At 43.4% G+C, this 22542-nt stretch overlaps 1 protein-coding gene across 1 annotated transcript in view; it reads left to right on the top strand.

Annotated features, from left to right (window-relative positions):
* ADAMTS17 (ADAM metallopeptidase with thrombospondin type 1 motif 17) overlaps positions 1-22542 on the top strand; it is a 271681-nt gene that overhangs the window by 38938 nt on the left and 210201 nt on the right. Inside the window, exons 4-6 of the mRNA XM_065412384.1 lie at positions 4861-5033; positions 19505-19588; positions 19981-20138. Of these exons, the coding sequence (XP_065268456.1) occupies positions 4861-5033; positions 19505-19588; positions 19981-20138 (415 nt within the window). The remainder of the gene's footprint in view (positions 1-4860; positions 5034-19504; positions 19589-19980; positions 20139-22542) is intronic.

Here is a 22542-nt window from a genome sequence, read left to right as displayed (position 1 = left end):
GATTGACACTGATTCCTCTGTTTCCCTTAATATATTTAGCATTGGAAGTTCTTGGCGAGCGTAAGAGCTTAAGAGCCCAAATTCCCAAACTTATGTGAGGTCAGCCGAGTTTCAAGGTGAGCGGAGGGAGAGGTGATGAGGAGTTTGAGGTTGTGGATGGAAACCTTGTTAAAGTTGGCCAACCCAAGTGAACTTCCGGGAGAAGGGTGTTGATTCTGTGCAAATTGAGACTTCCCAAAGGTTTGCACGACTGCCCACCCCCAGAAACACATTGGTCAAATTTTTGCACAGCTGCAGTTTCACAGCCTTGTACAAGAATGCAGCAAGTGGGATCTACAAACCTTAGCCAGTTTCTAAACCTACCGCTGAAGGACAGATGAGCAGCAGAGCAGGTGATTGTAGCATGCCCCCCGGACACCAGCCTCGCCCCCGAGAGCTCAGGTTGTGCTCTAATGCAGTGGGCATACTTTTCCCTTGACCCATGAGTGGCTTCTTTTCCACCGAGAGTGAGAAAGCGGAGTGAACAGTGAGAACCGTGAGTGCTCTGACTTTATTGTTCTTTTGCTTAGGCATTTTTCACAGTTCAGTCATTGCCACGCTCAGACTTCTTGACTCAAGTCCAGTGCCGCCCCTATTAATAGCAGTCACTTTGGGTTACGAGGCAAGAATGACCACCTAAAAAAGGAAGGGCTTTAGTAATAGCAAAGTGTGGGGCAAAGTTCTTAAAGGAATATTTAAAAATTCCACAAAAGCCGCATCATAGTTGTGTCACCAGCAAGGAACAAGTGGGCATTGGATGTGAAGGGCCTCAGAATGCCAGCTGGGATGAGTGCCAGCTCCCTGCACGAAAGAGCTATTCCGCTTGTCTGGGGATGCAGAGGATCGCCCTGCATAACCAAGCTGTATGATTTTTTCCCCTCCAGATGTAGCGGGTAGTCTGAAAATCTTTGGGACCCAACAGGGCTGCCAGCTCTGCGTTTTCCCTACCTGGCTGCTATACAATATTTTGTCATTCCTGGCTCAGATCTGCAAGACGTGTGTGGGGAAAAGAGCATAGGAGACCAGTGGGTCAGGAAAAGTGAGTGGTACTGGCTGGAAAGGGGCATGACCAGCACATGTGCTGTTTCAGCATCTCTTCAGCAGCCTCCACTGGTGCAACTTCTCCACAGTAGAAACCTTGAGGAAAGGTAACAGAGAGACCCTCTTCTAAATCCCCACTTCAGCATAGTGTCAAGGCTGGTGCAAGGAATTATGCCCTTCTGTTCCAGCTTGGTGACCCTGGAGATGTACTTTCACCAAGAGGCTTGTCTCTGTAATATAAAAGTGTACTTGCTTTGGGGGAGCAGTAGGAGGAGATTAGATCTTAGCTTACTTTATGAAGCAAAGAACTTTTACTACTGGCTTGCTAATTCAGGGAGAAACGCTGATGTAGAGAGAATCTAAAATGGCAAGAGAAAGGTTTGACTCTTTCCAAAGGCAGGGCAGAAAAAAGCTAGTGGACATTACCCAAATCCTTTGCAATTAGCTGTGGTGCCTTTTTAAATGTCAGGCATTCCCCCTGCACATACTGGATTTGTGCTGAAAGGCGTCTGCTGTCCAGACAGGTAGATTCCAGGTGTACATAGATGATCTGGATTTCGTTCTTTATGTCCTATGCCCTGTCTTGCACTGTGTGAAACGTGAGCCCCTCAGTTCTCAGCGGTGTGTTTGGGAAGCTTTTTAATTCCATAGACTTCGAGACAGATCTGTCTTACCTTACATGATTCCCTGAAACACAAAGTTGCTTATAACTGGCTCATTGCATCTGCATGCAGGAATGTCCAAGTGTTCTTTTAAATGCAATTTTATTGCAAAAGCCGTCTGTCCACCTAATGCTTGATGCAGAAATTACTGGGTGAGGATCTCTGGCCCTGTGCTATGCAGGCTACCAAAACTAGGTGATCATAATGATTCCTTTTGGCGTTAAAATGCATGAATCTAATCCAATGCACTGCATATCCTTCCTGTAGTCTGTATTGGCTTCTGCTGTATTTTATGGCAACCGTGTAAAACCGTTCTTGCATTTGACACTGGCCCACGCTGCTGTGCGATTTATATTTATAGCACACTTCAAAATGAGTGTGTTTAATTTGAGAGGGGGGAAGTTAAAAATGATCTAAGGTATGCTCCTTTGAGTGTTAAAGGCTTAGGGCCAGATTTTTAACTGGTGTCAGTCAGCCTAGCACAGTGGAGCTAGGCTGTGTCACACCAGCTTAAGATCTGTCCCTTGAGTTCATTAGGGAATTACAAGGACTTCGATTCTATTGGGGAAATGCTGTCCAGTAAGATGCCACTCACCAGGAGGTGGTTCAGAAATGCCAACTATTGCTTGGAAATGTTTTTAATGGAATGAATCTCCTGCAGCCCAGCGTACATATTTATATGCTAACCATTAAGGTGCTGCAGCTCAGGACGAGTGACTCTGTGGACGGACAGAGAGAACACAGAAGCTTATTCACTGAAGTTGAGTGAAGTCATCTCCCTCTCAGTGCTGGCAAGTTGAAGGGGTGCTCAACTCTCCTACTTTCTAATATTCACAGTCAGTCCATTTTTATTTCGTTTCCCAGGCACTCAAGAATGTACAGCTCTGCTCCTCTGCGGGCAGCTTTGTAATGATTGCATGGTTTTCTGTAACTGCCGTGCAGTCTGTGGTACTACAAACCTCTGGAAGGGCTTGTTTTCCTCCTAGCCGGCAGCGTGTAGATCCTCATTATTTGTGAGCACCTTGAGACGTAATTAACCCTTCTGGCTTACACAGAGAGTCCTGTCTATCTTGTTATCTGCAACAGGGTATTTCCAAAGTGCATTAAAAAAAAAAAATCGAACGTCATGGCTGTTTTCTCAGTTTAAAAAAATGCACCAAGTGCTGACAGTTGATGCCTCAGGGACAAAAGCCTGCGCAGAGCAGTGCTGGAATGACTGCCAGACAACTGTGAGCGAGGCTGGGATGAACATGTGTGAATGTGTGCATTGATGAGACGGAATGAATGTATGAATGAACAGAAGTGCTGGTGTCAGTTTCAGGTGGGCATGAGGAAGCTTAACAACCATTGGTGTCTGGCTGCCTGAATAAAACAGATTCATTCAGGGGAAACGGACTATCGGGATGCTAGCATATTTACCAGACTGGTAATGTAGGGCAATTCAAGCTGAGTTATGTAAGAGAGCAAGTAAACAGACTCTGGAAAACCAGCATCATAGAATCAACATTGTAAACCGGAATCTTCACATTGCAGAATGTTGCTTTCCCAGGCAAGTCCCACAATAGAAGGTGCTCAGAAAAAATCGTTTTCTCTCAACAACTAAACAGTAAAACTCTCTGCTTTGGAAAGCAAGGCAGTGTGTTTCTAGAATGCCCTTGCTCTTCGATTTATTTGCAGTGTGAAATAAAATTATGTCCACTTTATTGTCAGATAAGACATGTACTGTATCAATGCTTTGTATGGGAACGTAGGGGCAGATTCTGCCACCCTGATGGGGAACTTTACTCCGTGGATTGTGCCCATATTCCACAAGTAGTGCCATGATTGTAGTGGAAGTACTCACATGAGCAAGGTTTGCAGAACCTTTACTACAATATTTTTCACCCTTAGCACTAAGCACAAGTGCTAATAATTTCAGTGAATACTGGGATTTGGTATCTTACGTATTGCAGAATAAATTGGTTCTCGGTACTCATTTGCTTTTCTTTCATTTTACAACTGAAAATTTGAATACACTTTGACTGTAATGAGGAGTATAGCTTTAACGTCACATCTGTGTCCAGCTTGTCCCTTATTCATTCGTCAGATGCTTTACACATCTCTCCCTGAGCTGTGAAATGTATAACATTTCTCATCTTTGAAGGGGGCAGTTTTATTAATGTATTTGTCACTTGGCCTTTGCTTTAATTTCCTCACTGAAGTGAATAAGTTCACACTATCTAGTATTTATTTTTCTTTGTATAGTAGCTGACAATTGCTTCATCTCGGGACTCCCTCAAAATGGGTCTGGTTTTCTTAGGTCCGTAGAATTTTAGGCCAAAAGGGACCGTTATGTTCATCTAGTCTAACCTCATGCATATTTTAGGCCATAGATTTCACCCAGTGATTTCTAGCCCAGCAACTCAGTTTTTTTCTAAAGGAAAAAATGACTCCAAGTGATGGAGAATCTACCACATCTTTTGGTAATCTGCTCTAATGGCTAAATAATATCTAATGTCATGTGCATTTTTAAAGTGCACCAATCGTAATAGCAGCCACAGGAGTTTCTTACAACTTCTTTGGCTAAAACAAAACCTTCAGAGGGTAGAAGATGGAGAAAATTCCCCAAATTGTCATTCAGCACTCATTCCATAGTTGTCTAATGCTGCCCCATCCTGAATCTGGCCTATGTGACCTTTCTTCAGCAGACTTTCCGTGGCTATCATTTTGTTCCATTAAAATGTGCAGATGCTTTTGTTTAGGAGCAGGATTTTCAGTTTCTGCTGTTCTTGCAACAGTGTGATTCCTTTTCTGGTTCAACTGCAACTTATTCTCTACATTCTGCTTTTTTTTTTTTTTTTTTTTAATTCACTCTTTTACAGTACATCCATCTTTCCCCCCTTCTCTCTTTTCATAGATTTTCATGGTCTGATACAAATGCGCGCACACAGTTATGCATGTATCTATAATGGAAACTCCTGATTGGTTCCACTGATGGACAGATCACATGGAAACTTAATTTAATTAAAGGCCAATCCAGGCTGAATTTGGAGGGAAGTTTCAGCTACAGTATGGTATATGTTACTGTGAGCTACCTGCTAGAGCTAGAGGAGCCTTTAATATATACTTTATTTTCTAGAAAAGAAGAGACAAAAGAAGATGAAACCAGTGAATGACTGGAGAGAGCGAAGAAATGCCATCCGACTCACCAATGAGTATACAGTAGAAACCCTGGTAGTGGCTGATGCTGATATGGTGCAATACCATGGTGCTGAGACAGCCCAAAGGTTCATCCTCACCGTTATGAACATGGTACGTATTCACTTTGTTCTTGGAGAATGAGTCAAGTGTTCTGATCTACAATGTGCTCAGGGTGGGGTTCATTTTGAGGCTGAGGGCTGAACCAGATCTCCAGTTTGAATTTGACACTGGTGAACTTTTGAGAGTATCTGAGCTAGATCTGGGAAAACATCTCCTTTTCTGTGTTTAGGTCTGACCTGAGCTGTAGGGGTGATTGTGAATCTGAAAATTCAGATCTGAATCTCCTTGGCCCTATGGAAATCAAACTGGTTTGAGATCCTAGTTCAGGTTGAACTGATCTCTTCCAGGGAAACCTCGTTCTCCACTCCAAATCTGGGGTGTCCATTCATGGTATCTGATAACTGTCTTCTCAACAGCTGGACATACAGAAGCTGTGTTCCCGCACAGATTTGTAAGGTGTTTAGAATATTGCTTCCCTAAGCGCTTTTATTTTCTAAACAGTAACTGGGATAATTCACTGGTTCCTGGGTGGGTCTGTGGTGATTACAAGTTGTCTTGTTTGTGCTTTCAGCTTTGGGACCCCGCTCCGTTTTCCTCTGTGAATTTCACATCTGAGTCACTTGCAAAAACCCTCTTAAGTCAAGTTGAGTTGCTCATAATTGTGCGTGTAAATGTATATAACACCCACAAAGTACAGCTGGGCAGGGATGTGACATAACTTTCTACTTGTGATAAAAGTATTGGAATGCTTTCACTTGGGCACCGCTCAGTGATCTCATTCGACATGCACACTGAAAATGTTTTCCCTTAAGAGCTTGGAAAATTCTGCACCCTTTTCTTTTGTGAGAACATTGTGCTTATTGTGTATTGTGCATTTCTCTTCCTTCATCCTTTATAACTAAGGGTATTTTTCCTTAAAACCATTGACAAAGATACTTTCATCAGAGTTGTCTTGCTACTGGCGACTTCTCCAGCTGAAGTCCTAGTCCCTTTTCACGGCAGCTTGTTGCCTTGTTGTCTAACAAGGAAGCTTCTGACGTTAGTTGTTGAAACAAGGAGTAGGGGAGCTTTTAAGAAGCTGTTTCTATGCCGACGCCTGTTTAGTAGGAGGAATGGGATAAGAGGACTTGAGATGGAGCCTGAACCGAAATCCCAGATCCAGACTTTTGGGGAGTTTGGTTCTGGAACTAAATGTTGTAGATCTCCTCTGTTTCTGTAATGGTCCAAATCAAATTCCAGGATCCTAATGATGGAGAAGTTGGGATCCAAATTGGAAATTTGGGTCTTGGACTCCTATATAAAGAAAAAGCACAAAAATAACCCAACGGGAAATGGAATTTTCCACTTGGGACAGATTATTCCATTACTGGCCATAGATAGACGTCTGATCTGATCTGCCATGGCACTTCCTGGGTTCCTAAAGATTTCCATGGAGCATCTGTTTTTGAAAAGTGGAGTGGTAAACTGGAATAGTACAAAACAACAAGGAGTCCAGTGGCACCTTAAAGACTAACAGACTTATTTGGGCATAAGACTTCTCGTTGTTTTTGTGGATACAGGCTAACACGGCTACCCCTCTGATACTGGAATAATGCAGTTGAAGGCAATGGAGCTACCCCAGTAAAGGATCTGGACTTTTAGAGAGATATGTTTTATCTCGTACAATTGATTTTTTTTTTTTTTAAATGACAATATCTGCCGCCTCCTACCGCCAAAAGGTTTGGCGACCTTGCTGCAAATTGCAAGCACCTGTATTGCAGGCTTGAGGCCGCATCCAGCCAAACCCCATGGGATTGTTCACACTATGCTAGATAGATGTGGTAACACATCGTAGCTGATGGAATTGTACTTCAAGAACGAGCTACTAATCCTGCCAGGGAAATAGGAATCGGGGAGAGACACTTTCACCTCTAAGTTGCTAATTCATATCAAGTATGGCTGTTTGGTGACTCAGAGTTGCTAGCTGTTCTGGTGGCTTAAGAATTCAGTCTCCGCTAATAGGTATTTGCAAAACCCCTCACGGCTGGTGCTAATTTGCTCCCAAGCGTCAGTGGCTGAAATGGCTATGGACACTGAACTGTCCACTCACAGATGGCCAGGGTCCTTCCAGATCAGGATTGAGACATGTGAGCAAGGAAGTAGTGGGTGATGGGAGCTTGCACTCCTCATGCTTGTGCTGTTTCAGCTCTGTAGCTAGAAAGCAAGACTTCATCCTCTTGGGCTGTCAATCTGTCCCCTTTCTTGAGCACCAAACTGGCAGGAAAAAATGAAAACAAAATCTTGACGGTAATCCACAAGACCTAACCCAACAAATGAAGAGCTGAATGAGACACATCTCAATGCATAACCTCACTGCACGGCAATGGCCTTTTTCTAAACAGGTCTGTTGTTCCTTTAACAAGTGCTGATTCAATGAGGCCCCATTGTGTTATGAAATCTTTGGCTGGTTGAGCCCACAGGGAATTTAACAGATCTATTCCTTTAATAAGCTGACACTTTTTTTTTTATTATTATTTCACTTCTAGCATGTTGTGAGAATATTCACTGAACAAGGCTTCATTGTGTGTCTGTATTTATTTGGCTTGGTTCATAGAAAACACGCTCTTTCAACAGATCAGTTCTCTTTACCATCCCTTCATTATGAAATGGCATTGTTGCATTTCAGGATGTGTTCAGTTTGGAGCACAGAAAGGTTATTCTTCGCAATGCCACACCGCCCCTATCCTGAATTCCGCCCACAAGCTTTGCAAGGGGTGGGTAGAAAATAATGTTTCTCTGAACAGATCTGTTTTCCAAGCTGCTTTTTGTCTGAGGCAAACCTATACGTTTACATTGGTTGGGTGTGATTATTCTGGTTGTGCATCATCATGTTCTCTTTGTCCTCCAGCTCTCGTTGATGGGATTCAGGACCAAATCCAGATTTCTCAACACATCCCAAATAAATGAGTTGTACACAGATGACTTCCATGAGGTTTTTCCTCTGCCCGAGGGGAGGAGTAACAGAGAGCCTCTTTGTGACATCAGCTCATAGGGTATTGACTGGTGGATCAGCTTGCTTGAATCTCATTCATTAAAAATACAGGGGTGAAATCCTGGTTCCCCTGTAGTCAATGGGAGTTTGCCATGAGCTTCAGTGGGGCCAGAATGTCATCTCAAGAGGGGAGAGATGAAAGAATTGGGTTTGTTTAGTTTGGGAAAGAGAAGACTGAGAGGGGATATGATAACAGTTTTCAGGTATCTAAAAGGGTGTCATAAGGAGGAGGGAGAAAACTTGTTCATCTTAGCCTCTAAGGATAGAACAAGAAGCAATGGGCTTAAACTGCAGCAAGGGAGGTTTAGGTGGGACATTAGGAAAAAATTCCTAACTGTCAGGGTGGTTAAACACTGGAATAAATTGCCTAGGGAGGTTGTGGAATCTTCATCTCTGGAGATATTTAAGAGTAGGTTAGATAAATGTCTATCAGGGATGGTCTAGAGTCTAGACAGTATTTGGTCCTGCCATGAGGGCAGGGGACTGGACTCGATGACCTCTCGAGGTCCCTTCCAGTCCTAGAATCTTTGAATCTATGTGATTAAGGCACTGGACTGTCACTCGGGACCTGGGTTGAATTCGAGGGTCTACCGCAGTCTACCGCAGACTGTGTGACCTTAGGAAAGTCACTTAGTGACTCAGTGTGCCTCAGTTCCCCATCTGTAAAATAGCACTGCCACGCCTCACAGGGGTTTGTGGCATGTTTCTGTGGAAAATGGGAGCCAGATATTTTCCTATATAAATAGGGTGGAAGATGTCCATATGGATCACACCTCACTGGCTGTAGTGCTCAAGGTCCCCGGAGCTCACTTCAGCACCACTTCTGTGGCCTGTTGGGCGCTCTGGATATTGGTCAGGGGATAGGATTTGCCCATAGTATCTAGACTCTGCTGGTTCAGTTATACTGCAGAATGGTGAGCTGCCTCTAACAGAAACCAGAATGTTAATTTTGGCATTGAGGCTTTTATTTGAGCAAATAGGACATTACTGGTCAGGGGTTATTAATTTAACTTGTCACTGTAAGCCATTACGCTTACTGTCAAACCATAAAATAAGCATTAAAAGGGCTTATTAATGCATGTTCTATTTAAATCAGGTGATCTGCTTTAAAGTATTTCCTATCTGTTTGTGATACAAGAGTTTCTGGGGAAAAGAGTCAGCATTACAAAATACTATTTTATTGCCCCAGCTGGTAAATAAGAATCTTAAAAAAATATATATAAACAGCTATGAAAGCAAAACCCTTCTGCAATGAGACAGACTCTGGATGATGTACAGCTAATTCTCTGTTTTTAATGGCACTCTCTGATCCTGCACTTTGAACAGACAACATATTTTTTTAAGATGACAGGGTTATTATTTATTATTATTCCTAGATGCCGTTCTAGAGGCTCAGGCTTGTCTATTAAATAAATCCAATAGTAGAAGTTGTAAAACAACCTTTTCCAAAGCCATAGAGGATTTTCCATTCAAGGTGCTCTCTTAATACATCACTAGGAGCCAACGTAGCTCCAGACCTTTGAGTTAAGTTGTTTAAGTTGCTGCTCTTGTAATGAAATCTTCCTTTATTTTCTCAAAAGGTGTGGCAACATCTTCCTCACCAATAGGAGAGTCCAATTTGCTTCATGATAGGATTAAAAAATGAGCCAGTCAATAAAGTAGGTGTTGGATGCCACCATCTAAACATGCAGCCCTGAAGTACATAATGAATTTTCGAAATTGGATGGTGGAGGGCAGTTTTTCCCAAACTTGGGACGCCGCTTGTGTAGGGAAAGCCCCCGGCGGGCCGGGCCGGTTTGTTTACCTGCCGCGTCCGCAGGTTCGGCCGATCGCGGCTCCCACTGGCCGCGGTTCGCTGCTCCAGACCAACGGGAGCTGCTGGAAGCGGCGGCCAGTACGTCCCTCGACCTGCGCCGCTTCCCACAGCTCCCATTGGCCTGGAGCAGCGAACCGCGGCCAGTGGGAGCCGCGATCGGCCGAACCTGCGGACGCGGCAGGTAAACAAACCAGCCCGGCCCGCCGGGGGCTTTCCTTACACAAGCGGCATCCCAAGTTTGGGAAACACTGGTGTAGGGGATATGGATACATGAAAATGTCAGCAGAATTGTAAGAGGGGAAAACCTGAGGCTCCCCAGCAAGCCAATCCTAGAGAGACTTAAACTATTTAGGATCGATGGATGTATAAGTGACCCGTTTCATTAGTGACTGACAATATAAAGACCCATGTTTCTGCTTATATGTGATCTTCCTACATTTATCTTCCTTTGCCAATGTTCATCTGTGTGAATCTCTTCCTTTTCCACATCAGATTAAAGCCCTTTGGCCTCAAGGCTTTGCACAATGCTCCTGTACCTGCATTTCTGCTCTCCTTGCCTCCCGTTTTTCCCCTTTGCATTCTCGGACTTAACTGCCAGGTCTCTCTTCCACCCTCAGCTTCACACCTTTTGTGCGCTCGCTATGCTCTGACTTCCCCAAAGCCAAGTGTCCTGCCTTTCTTTTTCAAATCCCACTTCAAAATGCACTTCTTCAGCTCATCTATGCGGGCAGTCCATCGCTATCTTCTCCCATTTTTGTTTAATCTGATCTTGCATTTTTCTCCATTAACGTGGAAACTCCTTAGATCCTTTTGCTTGTTTTGTAGATTTGTCTGTGGACTTGTAAAGTGCTGTGTTATTCTCGCTTCATAAAAAAAGCTCCTTCTAGATTCAGGTTCATGTCTGTTTCTGTAGCTATGAGACTATGACTTTTTCTTGTTACTACTCCTCTACATTTCTAGCAGTCTGCTTACAGCAGTGGCTGTTTTGGAGACCGGTCAGATGCAGCCTGTTGAGGAGATGCACACGCTGCTTTCTCATAAAGATTTCCCCCTCTTTTTGTTCTTTCTTGTTTTTATTATTTTCCCCTTCATCCCTTCAAAATAAATTGCTCTTGAAAATATGAGGCTAAGCTGTCAATAGTAATAGCGGTGCTCTGAGCTTTGAGGAAGGACCATACATATAGGGCGTCTGTTTGTTTTTTGGGGTTTATTAATTTCATTTTGGGGAGTTTATTTTTAGCAATTTTTGAGTTTTATGTGGATGATCAAAAATTGTTTTTTGGGTTTTTTTTTTTTCCTCTCTGTATATAGTAATGAGTAATGCATATAATATATTACTCATTAGAGTAGTTTATAATGTTAGAAACAGTACTACATTAAAGCACACTAGGGAACCTTTAGTGCACACTAGCAGTCTCTTTATGGGTCAATTAATGTACAACACTTTAGAAATCACACCCCCATAGCCTGCATTACTGCTCCATGTAGACAAACCCTTAGATCAGGGGTCGGCAACGTTCGGCACCCTGGCGGGCCGGGCCAGTTTTATTTACCTGCTAACGCGGCAGGTTCGGCTGATCGCGGCCCCGGGCCAATGGGGGCGGCGAGAAGCGGCACGGGCGAGCGATGTGCTGGCCGTGGCTTCTCGCCGCCCCCATTGGCCCGGGACGGCGAACCGCGGCCAGTGGGGGCCGTGATCGGCCGAACCTGCCGCATCAGCAGGTAAATAAAACTGGCCCGGCCCGCCAGGGTGCTTACCCTGGCGAGCCGCGTGCCGAACGTTGCCGACCCCTGCCTTAGATACAAGTAACCATTTCTGATTTTTTTCCGGTGTTTATTGGATAAATGCGGATTATTATTTTTTTTGTATTGGTGGTATCTTGTTGGTATTTATTGGTTAAAACCTGAAATCAGAAGCTGTAACTTTATTCAACTAGTAACACTTACACTGAGGTGTTCTGATGGCTTCTGACAGTTTTCCAGAACTTACTGTAAAAGCAAACAATTCAAACTGATTCTTTAAGCATTTCTCGCTTGGTGGGCAGAGAGCTGTCAGGGTTTCCAAAACCATAGCATGGTAATTTAAATAGGCACTTTTGTTCTGTAATCTTCTGGTTTCATAAACCTGAAGACATACTTAGATTAAAAAATGAAAGTGCATTTTTGGATTTAGATAGAATGTTGATTGCAGTTTGGTTTTGAACTTGCCCCTCTTTGAGGCAGAATACAGCCTGGATAAGTAATTGTAGTGTGTATACTTCATTCTCCTGCAGCTGTTGCTAAGCCATTTGATTAATGTAAAAGCCTCTTGAAGCAGCAAGCAGTAACACGAAGTTAATGATTCCTTGAATGTTATTAAGAGGAGAACTTTTTATGTTGGCCTTTAGGAATAAAACTGGTTTACTCTCTGTAGTGTTCTTTTGCACTCTGAAGTGCACAGATTATTCTGGCATTTCTCTTTGAGATGCGTTTGTAGTAGCAAAATCACATAAAATACTATACGTTGTTTGTTCAGAGCTACAGACCGTAAATGCAGATCTCTATCTCTGTGCCCTTTGGCTGGAATATGCAGACTCAGGAGTTCTCGTGGCTACTCGGCTACCTTGCACATGTCCTTAAGGTCATGATCTGGATCCTTGGGGTGGGGGCTGGGGACATGAAGGGAATGAGTATAAATACATCACCATCATCCATAGGTTCCTTTTCCCTGATGCCTGGAAGAACATCCTCCCTCAGCTCTGAGAAAGCTTTACATCAAGTAAACCTTGCAAAGTGTTGAATCTCTCTCTTTTTTTTTTTTTTTTTTTTTTATGTTTTATAGTGTAGTTTGTAAGCTCAGTTTTAGGTGGGAGTTAAGAGATCCCATGGTACTTTTCAAAACAAGTAAGGGAAAACCTTGGTAACCTGGCTAACACTCTCACTCATAAATGTGGTCTGACAGCCGAGGCTATGCAGGAGCTGCTGTTTGCGTGCGGTGCTTTAAAAAAAGCCACACTACCCATCCTCTGGCTTCGTAAAGTTCAGAGCCTACAACAAACGATCTCACGCATGCGTTCACGCTCCTCTATCTCTGCCCCTCCAGCCAGGGGAACTCTGGTGGAGTTTGGTTCCTCTCAGTTTAAGTTCAGCCTGTCTGGGCTGTGTTCTGTGCACGAGAGGGCAGGCCAGGACAAATTGGGCCAAACAGGCGTTTACTCCATTTACATCCCTGTTGCCTTCAAAGAAATAGGGAGAAAGTGAGGCAGGTGCTGAACGAGACACAAAGGAGGAGCCCTGCTTCCTGCCCAGGTAGTTCACAATCTGAACTAGATGCAAACGAGACTCATTGGAGAGAGAGAGAGAGAGAGAGACGTGATTCTCTGATTGGGGGTCCAGCCTTGAAGTGTTGCCGATATGTAAGGGAGGCGGGGAGAACATTGCAGCAAAGCTCTGAATAGGTAATTTGCTTTAAGGAGCAACTTCTTTGAGACGTAGGTCTCATTCTTTTGTTCCTCTCTTGCTTTTCCTCTGTTCCTCCTTCGTTTCCGTACCTGCTTTCCCCTTTACTGTCCCTTTCCCTATGTGCTTTTGATGACTCCTCACAGAGCGTGAGTCAAGAGAGAGCAAAGAGCAGATTGGTCGCTTGTTCTCCCTCTAAGGGGGGCACCATAAGCAGGGCCAGCGGATGGGCATGACCTTTAGCCAGCCCTGTGCTCTCTTCTCATCACTTGCCCTCAAGTCAGTGATTTAGAACCCTCCCTGCTGCTGTAACCATGTCTTCCTGTGCCTCTCCCCCCCCCCCCATATTTGCAATTCTGTAATTGGAGACAGAAATTATATAGTTAAAGCCTAGAATGGTGGTTCTTAAACGTTGGTCCATGGAACAGTTGCTGGTGGTCTGCAAAAAGCTGGCAGGTTACATGGTGTTGGCTCTCCTTGTGCCAAACGGCCTGATTTTATTAAAAGACACTAAAAATACAGGAAATGTTCTTACTTTTCCAGGCCGGGAATGGATGCAGAGGCCTCAGGGGTGTGAGGCAGTCGCAAGTGGGAGGGAGGGTGGTCTGGGTTTTCGCAAATGGGAAGGGAGGTTCCCATGAGTCAGTCTCTGTATTAACACGTGTTCCTCACCCTGAGAAAACTTGGGAATCTCCACCCTAGGAAACCCAATATCCCAACTGTAATTATCTCCACCCTCACACTTAGAGCCATTGGCTCCTGTTGTGCCTATGGCCAGTCAGACACGGTGCGTTAACATCTTTGACGCTGTTGTTTAATGGTGGTTCCCCTCAAGGCTGGTTGAAGAAGGCAGAGGTGATGCTTGCCATAGGGAAGGCCTAGAGACTTTAATTATTTTATTTTAAACAGAAACTTGGATTCCGTGGGATTCTTTACTTGGGGACATGGGTTAACTTGCCCAAGTTGACGACATGTTGGCTACCTCCTAGGCCAGCTTGGTCACTGCAGAGTACCTACATTTAACTCATTATCATAAAGCATCTGGGATTGGCTACCCAAAGTATGCCAAGGAAATTGGTACTATGTGTCACAGCGACCTCATTTAGGGCCAGGTCTGACTCCCACTGTGGTCCCTTCTGGCCTATGATTTGGGACAGGTCCTTACTGTGTTTTAGCTAGGATTGGTTTTCTTTACAGAGGATAGATATAGCCATAGTTCTTAGTGCAGTTGAGAATTTTTTTTTTTTTTTTTTTTTTTTAACCAGTGTGTGCACTTTATTTAAAGTTTTGGGGGAGCAGCAAACAATCCAGCAGTTTCAGATGTTGCCCTAAGTGCAATGACAAGGTCTCCATCACAGACCATTACTTGGTTGTGCCACGTCCACTGAGTGAAGTATGTATTTTAGGATGTTGCCTTAAGGCAAAGAAGCCCAAGTGCAATATTTTCTGGCTGCTCCTGGATCCTGATAATCCAGCTCACCAGCTTGAGGCCCACTTGTAATACTTTTAGGTTGAGTAATTGGGCAAATGAGGTCCTTCAATGGACTCCTCACCAAATTACACTCATTGCAAATCAGAGTCTGCCAGCAACATTCAGACATCTTCCTAGCATTCTGTGTTACCCTAGAAAAATGAACTGAAGGAGTATGTGGAGGGAGTTTCCATGCATGGTGTAGAACTTCAGTGGTTGACTCCAATCCTGATATTGAAATGATGTCACCCAGTGAAATCAGTCATCACTTCACCTTCATGCTGGCAAACTTCAGCTGGGCTAGATACCTTGTTTGAAGTAGGCATGCTTTTCCACCTAGGCTAAGGAGACGAGAGGCCTCCTAAAATAAAAGCATAGGTTTTACTTTTGCACTAAGTGCTCTGAGACCCAAGATTCACTGGCTGATGTCACATGTCCTGAGAGTTACATACATAACCGCACTCATAACTGAATTGTTGGTGTCCTTCATGTAGTTTGGTGCACTGGGACCTTTGATGTGAGCCATGGCATAGGTGGTGTCTAAACCGACACGTACTGCTATGGAGTTCACAAACAGCTGTGGCTAGAGAAGACGTAAGAAGAACTGTATTGACTTTGGCAGAAGAACATTTTGAAGAACGGGAGGAGGCTATTGATACCTTGTGTCTCTGTGAGCACTGCAGAAAGTAGAAAGCCATCCACAGGTCTGAGCTTTTGATGGGTTTTTTTGGAGTCAGAGTGTGATAATATAAGGACTGATCTTATTTGAGTTTCTACAAGCTAGAACTTCCCAAAGGAGATGTAGCTGGTGCTGCACAGATCCACCCAGTACTCATTTGGCTGGTGAAAAGTATGGAATTGCCAGGCTGCTCAGAAGAAGGCAGACAGAAAATATCCAGTGCCCAGAATCACTCCCTATAAATGTCCTACTGTCCCAATGCAGTTTTAATCTGATTTAGATTGTAAACTCTTTTGGGCAGGGACTGTGCCTTTCTGCGGCTGGTGTGAACCGCCTGCCTCTCTTTTAAGCACTAACCCGTAAAAAATAATGATGGTGCTCCCGGCAGTGCCAAGTCTAAGTCCCATTCAGAATTCAGTTTTCCTGTGAACTTGCCCCCGGGTGTTGGAGCATTTTTGACAGGAGAGTTTACTTGTTGGCAGTGTTGAACTGCTCCCATTCATGGATAAATGAGACTTCACCTTCCGCCCTCTGCTCGTGGCCTTTTCCTAACAACGGAAGGAGGCAAAGGACAGCAAATGAGGAAGACATCTGGAGATGCGCTCTCTCCACTTCCGAACTTGTCTAATGGGAGAATATTGGCATTTTAAAATGTGATGTTTTCTATGGTGAACTACAGTTCTGTAAGTCACAGTGCTGACGTCCTAGGCAGAGTTTACTACCCCTGTTTAAACCCCGAGGAACAAAAAGAGGGATTCCCTTTGAAATGAGGAGAATTTGGTATTCCTCTTCCTCTGGCAACTGTGAAGGATTTTTTGAGAATTGTGCTTCAGACGTCATTAATAACTATTTACTAGAATGCATGGCCCCCAGCTTCAGTGCTCTCCAGCCTTTTGATGGTAACGGTCGATCTACTTGGAGATCAGAACATAGTGTCGCAAGGGACTGCCTGGGTCATCGTGTTCAGTCACCTGCTGTTGCAGATTACCCCGTCATATAATCCCATTAATAAATTTATGTTGTGGCATTGAAGTCCGCATACTCGTGGGACTACTCAGACTGAACACAGTGGCTATGACACTGCAGTGCCTACAAAACGAGGCAAACTGTCAGTGCTGGAATGTTAGAAACAATACTTCCTGCTGCCAAGATGTACCTCGTCTTGTTCTGCAAGTACAAGCCGCATTATTAGAGAGTGTTCGCATAATATGCAATGGCATTGGGCAAGTTCCAGTATGTTAAATCCACACATTGTAAGACATTAATTACAGTGAGAGGGAATTAGCGTGACCACGTTGGAACTTTTGCTTAATTTTTAATCCACTTGGCCCTCCTGGGTTCAGAATTTTGATTTTGGACTCCAACGTTGATGGATTTTCTATGTGCTTAGGACAGACGGAGGGTGGTGGAAGCGAGCAGAGGGCAGGTGAAAAGGAAATCCCATGATAAAGTCTCTGTAACCTAGATAACCTGGTGGTTGGGCTCTTTGACAGTGTCTAGATAGGGCAACCACTTGTGCCAGATTGTTTGTATTTGGAGGGTGAAAGAAGGAGGATGCTCTTACTCTTATATGCAGCACAGTTTACCTTTTCACTTGGACATCTATAGATGTGTTTAAAAAATACAGATAAAGAAACTGCAAAATGGTTTGTTTTTAATTGTGACACAGAGGGTAGAGAGCCACATGTTGAAATTGCAGGGCAAGCCGGGGTATATTTGAAATTGCCGACTGGGGAAAAAAAATTGAGGTATCTTGGAGGGGAATGGGGGTCATGGTTTCAGAGTAGCTTGATGAATCCCAGAATAGTTTGCTAGGCCCCATGCAACTGGCTCCATGCAGGCAAATCCGCTGCCCACGAAGAGCCCCCTTGAAGTCCGTGGGGCTCCATGCAGGCGTCAGGGTCCACCCGTGCTGAGCCGGTTGGCCGGATTGGGGCATAAGCTTGCCCACTCTGTGGATGGAGCACTGGCTTCATTCCTTAGTTTAGTTAACAATAAGGATGTTAATACTATAAACATAATGTTTTACATTTTCAAACATCAAGGACTTTCCTAAACGAACACTTACTTCCCGTCAAGCTGGGAAATAAATCTACCCAGCTTTGATACCTGTGGTCCCTGCTGCTGCGCTCTGAAAGTTCCCAGGTGTGCTTTGAAATGGGAGTAGATCAGAGCGCGCTAGGGAACTGTTAGTGCATGCCACCTTGGTCCCCATGGCCAGTTAGTCTGAGGCAAGCTAATGTGAGGTAGATTTACTCCCCAGCTTTCCATGAAATAAGTGTTCATTTGGACCAGGCCTAAGAGATTGTCAGACACTTGTGTAAGATAGGTAAGTAGTACCAGCAATTTTACAAACGGGTAAATAGGGCCATAGAAAAGGAAAGTGGATTTACCAAGATCATACAGGAGGTCAGAGGGCTGAATGTGGATTAGAGCACAGGAGCTGCTGGCTCCAGTCTGGGCCCGGATTGAGAAACCACTTGATTTAAACACCATCTTAAATCCTTCCCTATTCAGGAAAGCACTTAAAAATGTGCATACATTTAAGTGCATACTTGAGTGCTTTCATGATTAGGGAAAATTTAGGGTTTTGAAAATGTGATCGCCCAAAATATGTTCATGTAGAGGCTTCATCGTAGGAAGAAAAAAAAGATCCAGTTTCCGTCTGTCTGTATGTAGCCTGAATAACATTTACAACCAGATGAGATCCAGGTAACAAACAGGGCCTGATCTTGTCGTCGTTACTCAGAAAAGTCTCTTCCGTGGTTTTGATTTTTTTTGCCTGAGTAGGGAGTGTGGCATTTGTCCCAAAGTTATAAAAAGTTTAAAATACTTTATAATGTATTTCCCCGCTTACACCTTTTTTGATGTGGCTTAGGCCTGGTCTACACTTACCCCCCAAGTCGAAGTAAGGTACGCAAATTCAGCTACGTGAATAACGTAGCTGAATTCGACATACCTTACTTCGAATTTACCGCGGTCCACACGCGGCAGGCAGGCTCCCCCGTCGACTTCGCGGTACTCCTCTCGCCGAGCTGGAGTACCGCAGTCGACGGGGATCACTTCCTGGTTCGATTTATCGCGTCCACACCAGACGCGATAAATCGAACTCGGAACTTCGATCCGCAGCCGTCGAACTACCGGGTAAGTGTAGACTAGCCCTTAGGCAGAGCAGTTGTACACAGAGAAATGGGTGGAATGTAATTCTGGGATCAATTAGAGTTCGGTGTTCTAACCTATAAATGAGGTGAACTATCTGAGCAGGAATGTGAAATCTGGAGATAGCAGTAAGGTAGTTTCCGGCACTATTTTTGTATTTCCTGAGGCTTGTGTCATTATATGCTCACTTATGCTACTCTAAAACCTGACTTATTACTATTTTCTTACATAAGATATGAAAACAACACAGGGAAATTGCTTTTCCATTCTATTTCCTGAAGTCTAAAACACACCATTATTTCATTTTTGCATTCAGATATCACTGACGTTTTAAATGCTGAAAGTCTGTATTAGCTACCAGTTTTTAACATGTGTTCATGTTTCTGAGATCTCTAGTTTCTATTTAATGTTCCTTTGGAATATATTTCCTTTCCTCTGTTCTCCAGCAGATCTTTTCCTTTGGCTACCCTTGTTAAAGCACATTGTTACTAGTTCTTTTCTTCTTTTTTTTTTTTTTTTTTTTTTAAAAACGACTTGTCTGTTTTTTTGGGTGGATCTACCCTGGATGGTAACCTTGCTGGAGGATGTGTGTGAAAAATTGTTCAGTGTGGTGAAGCCAAAAGATGTGCCTTAGGGAAAATACATTTTATTTGTTTGAGAGTTGTAGCTGCTACTATCTACCATATATTCTGGGTTGAAACGGCACTACAGTACCTCCCTTTTATAATTCTGTATTTTTGTTTAATAATGCAGTCCATTTGTTTTTGGATTGAGGCAACGTTTTTGATTATTATTATTATTATTATTATTTTTAATGAGTGTGGGGGGGAGGAACCTCTTTTTGGTCATGGTTAATTCCTCATCTACTTCTAGTTAATGTTTTCCTTTTTGCTGTTCTGACATGTTGTTGTCTGTTGCATTTTGACAGGTGTACAATATGTTTCAGCACCAGAGCCTTGGAATTAAAGTCCGCATTCGAGTGACCAAGCTAGTTCTCCTTCGAAACCGTCCTGTAAGTTCTTCAAAACTTTTATACAGCTGCTGTGGTCTTACTTTAAAATCACCAGTTAGGCTGGGGAGTAGCTGTTATAAAGATTTAATAACATGGTTAGGGAATCAAAACCACAGTTCCCAATCCTATAAACCCTTTGGGCCTAGTACTCCCAAAGAAGCTTGCTACTGTTACCAGCTGATGGCATTAGCTCTTTTGGTGAAGTGGTAGAGATCAGTGCTTTGGTGCTGAATTTCAGGCCCCAGGTTAAGGCCGTGGTGATGCACATATAACCTTCACAAGTAAAACTTTGAATGTATGTTTGTCACTTAATGATTTTATGCTACATAGACCTAGGTATCCCCTAGTTTGATCAATCTTTGTTTCTTTGAATTCCTTTTTGTTTTCTAAAGGCAAAACTGTCCATTGGGCACCATGGAGAGAGGTCTCTGGAGAGTTTCTGTCACTGGCAAAATGAAGAGTATGGTGGAGCAAAGTATCTTGGCAATAATCAGGTTCCTGGTGCAAGAGATGATACCCCTCCTGTGGACGCTGCTGTCTTTGTTACCAGGTACAGTGGAAGTGGTTTGCTGTTCCTGTTTGTATGGGCCATCTGATCGGCAAGTAATTCCAGGAGCCATTTCCCACTGTTGCTGATGTTTGTCCCTCATTCATGCTAGCTTGTGGCATGCTGGGCTGTATGGGTAAAACAGAGGAGAATGGAGTGATTTGTCTTGATTTAAAAGAAAAAAAATCTTTCAGTGGCAGTGAAAGGTCTCTCCTTTTTTGAATGCTACTGGACTATGTATTAGTCCCCGCTTTCTCTGTCACTTTTTTTGTTGTTGGGTTGTGTAGTTTGTGGGTATTCTATTTAGAACCAGCACTTATCTGATCTACTTAGAATCATAGAATATCAGGGTTGGAAGGGACCTCAGGAGGTCATCTAGTCCAACCCCCTGCTCAAAGCAGGACCAATCCCCAACTAACTCATCCACCATGGCACTAAACCACCATTAATTAGAATTTGCTGTCTCCATTGGCGCGTAGCACAGATTGTCCAGGGTCACTCTTTTGTGGCTCTATATAGTGATCAAATACACCATGCTAGCGTAAGGTTCAAATCCAAGGGATGTTACCCATGTTGACCTATAGGACAGAATACTGCTATACCCAGCATTATTATCCATCCTTGTACTTCTTTTCTGTCTATAATGTGAATAGAAAAAAATGTTTCCACATCTTCTTCTATTTTGTAAGAAGACTGCAGTTGTGATTTTTAAATTAAAGTATCTGTAGGGAAGAACGATTTTGAATGTCAATAGAAAGCAAAGATTCACGACAAAAAAATTGAGGCTCTTCCTGTTCTGTATAGGTACAATAGTATTGATACTCTTTGGAAAATGATTTCCCAACACCTTACTTCAATGCCCCATAATGCATTTGCCTGGAGAAAGTCTTCCTGTATCTTTGTACATCATGGATCCAGATACATGCAGAGATACTTCACCAAGGTTCCATATATAAGGCTGGCCACTTTATAGCAATAGCTCTCATGGAACTGATTTAGCCCAATGACAGTGAAAGGCAGTGACAGCTAATCAGGTAGTAATGTCTCATGTAAGGGATGCATTTGGTGAGTGCCAAGAGATTAAGTGGTCTGTAGTTCTAAGTTCGAGGTGCTTGATGCAGAGTAGCAAAGTAAGGGTTAAAAGCAGAACTGCACAAGATTAAACTCGGGGAGCATCGTTGTTGTAGAGTCTTATTCGGCACAGAATTTTATTTCACGTATTTCCCAGACGTTTATATAAATGGTTTCTCTTCTTATTCTCTGTCTGCGCTTCGGGTAATTTATTAACAGGGGCCATTTAAAAAACCATTTTCCTCCCCCTTTAAGTTGCTTACACAGTTTGAACACATTACTCATTACAAAAGCAGCTTTTTCTCTCCTGGAATTGACACCTCCTCATCTATTATTGGGAGTGGACTACATCCACCCTGATTGAATTGGTCCTGTCAACACTGGTTCTCCACTTGCGAAGTAACTCCCTGCTCTCCATGTGTCAGTATAGAATGCCTGCATCTGTAACTTTCACTCTATGCATCCGAAGAAGTGAGGTTTTTACCCACGAAAGCTTATGCCCAAATAAATCTGTTAGTCTTTAAGGTGCCACCAGACTCCTTGTTGAGTTTGAACACAGTTGAGAATGAGTGTTTGTTTTGAACTAGGTGCACTGCATTTACTGCACAGGGCTGCTGTCAGTGTGAGAGACTAGCCAAATGAACAGGATTCTATAGTATAAGTTTTCACCCTGTCAGCAATTAGCATTTTTCAAGTCCCTCCCTAAAGCATTTTCTCTTGTTTCTATAGGCATGTTGATTATGGTTGGGGTGCTAATGATTGTTAAATAAAAGTGGGCTGTAGAATATCCAGTCAGTGATGGCTGTGCCAGTACAACGGGCTAGTAGAGTTCCTCAAAATACACCTTTGTATATGATTGTGCAGTTTCCTCTGGCGTTGGTGCAGGATCCCCCATCTGCTCTGTATTCAGTGCCGTTACTAAGGCCTTGATCCAGAAAAGCACCTAAGTATATGCTTAACTTTTTAAGCAGGGTGAGTAGTCTCTTTGAAGTCAGTGGGAGTAATACACATCCTGCTTATAGTTAAACATGTGCTTGACTGGAACAGGACCTAAATAAATACATAAGATTTTTTTTTTTTAACTCTCATCTGTGCATCCAGCATGAATCTTTTGATCCCGTGTGACACGGTGAGGCATGCAAATCACTCTGATGGGGTTTTAGGCATTGGCGGGGAGAAGTGGAGCATTTCATCTATGCCCTCTGCCTCTGCAGCTTATGAAATTAAATGCTTGGTGTCATGCTAAACGAGTTGGAGTCAGTCACTTGAAGAAAACTGTAGGGATGCTCTCTGGGCTAACTGGATTTGGAAGGTTTTGTAGTAATAGCTACAGCTG

The sequence above is a fragment of the Emys orbicularis genome, chromosome 10 (genome assembly GCF_028017835.1).
Source record: "Emys orbicularis isolate rEmyOrb1 chromosome 10, rEmyOrb1.hap1, whole genome shotgun sequence".
Taxonomy (NCBI): Eukaryota; Metazoa; Chordata; order Testudines; family Emydidae; genus Emys; species Emys orbicularis.
This window is presented reverse-complemented; position numbering and strand designations above follow the sequence as displayed.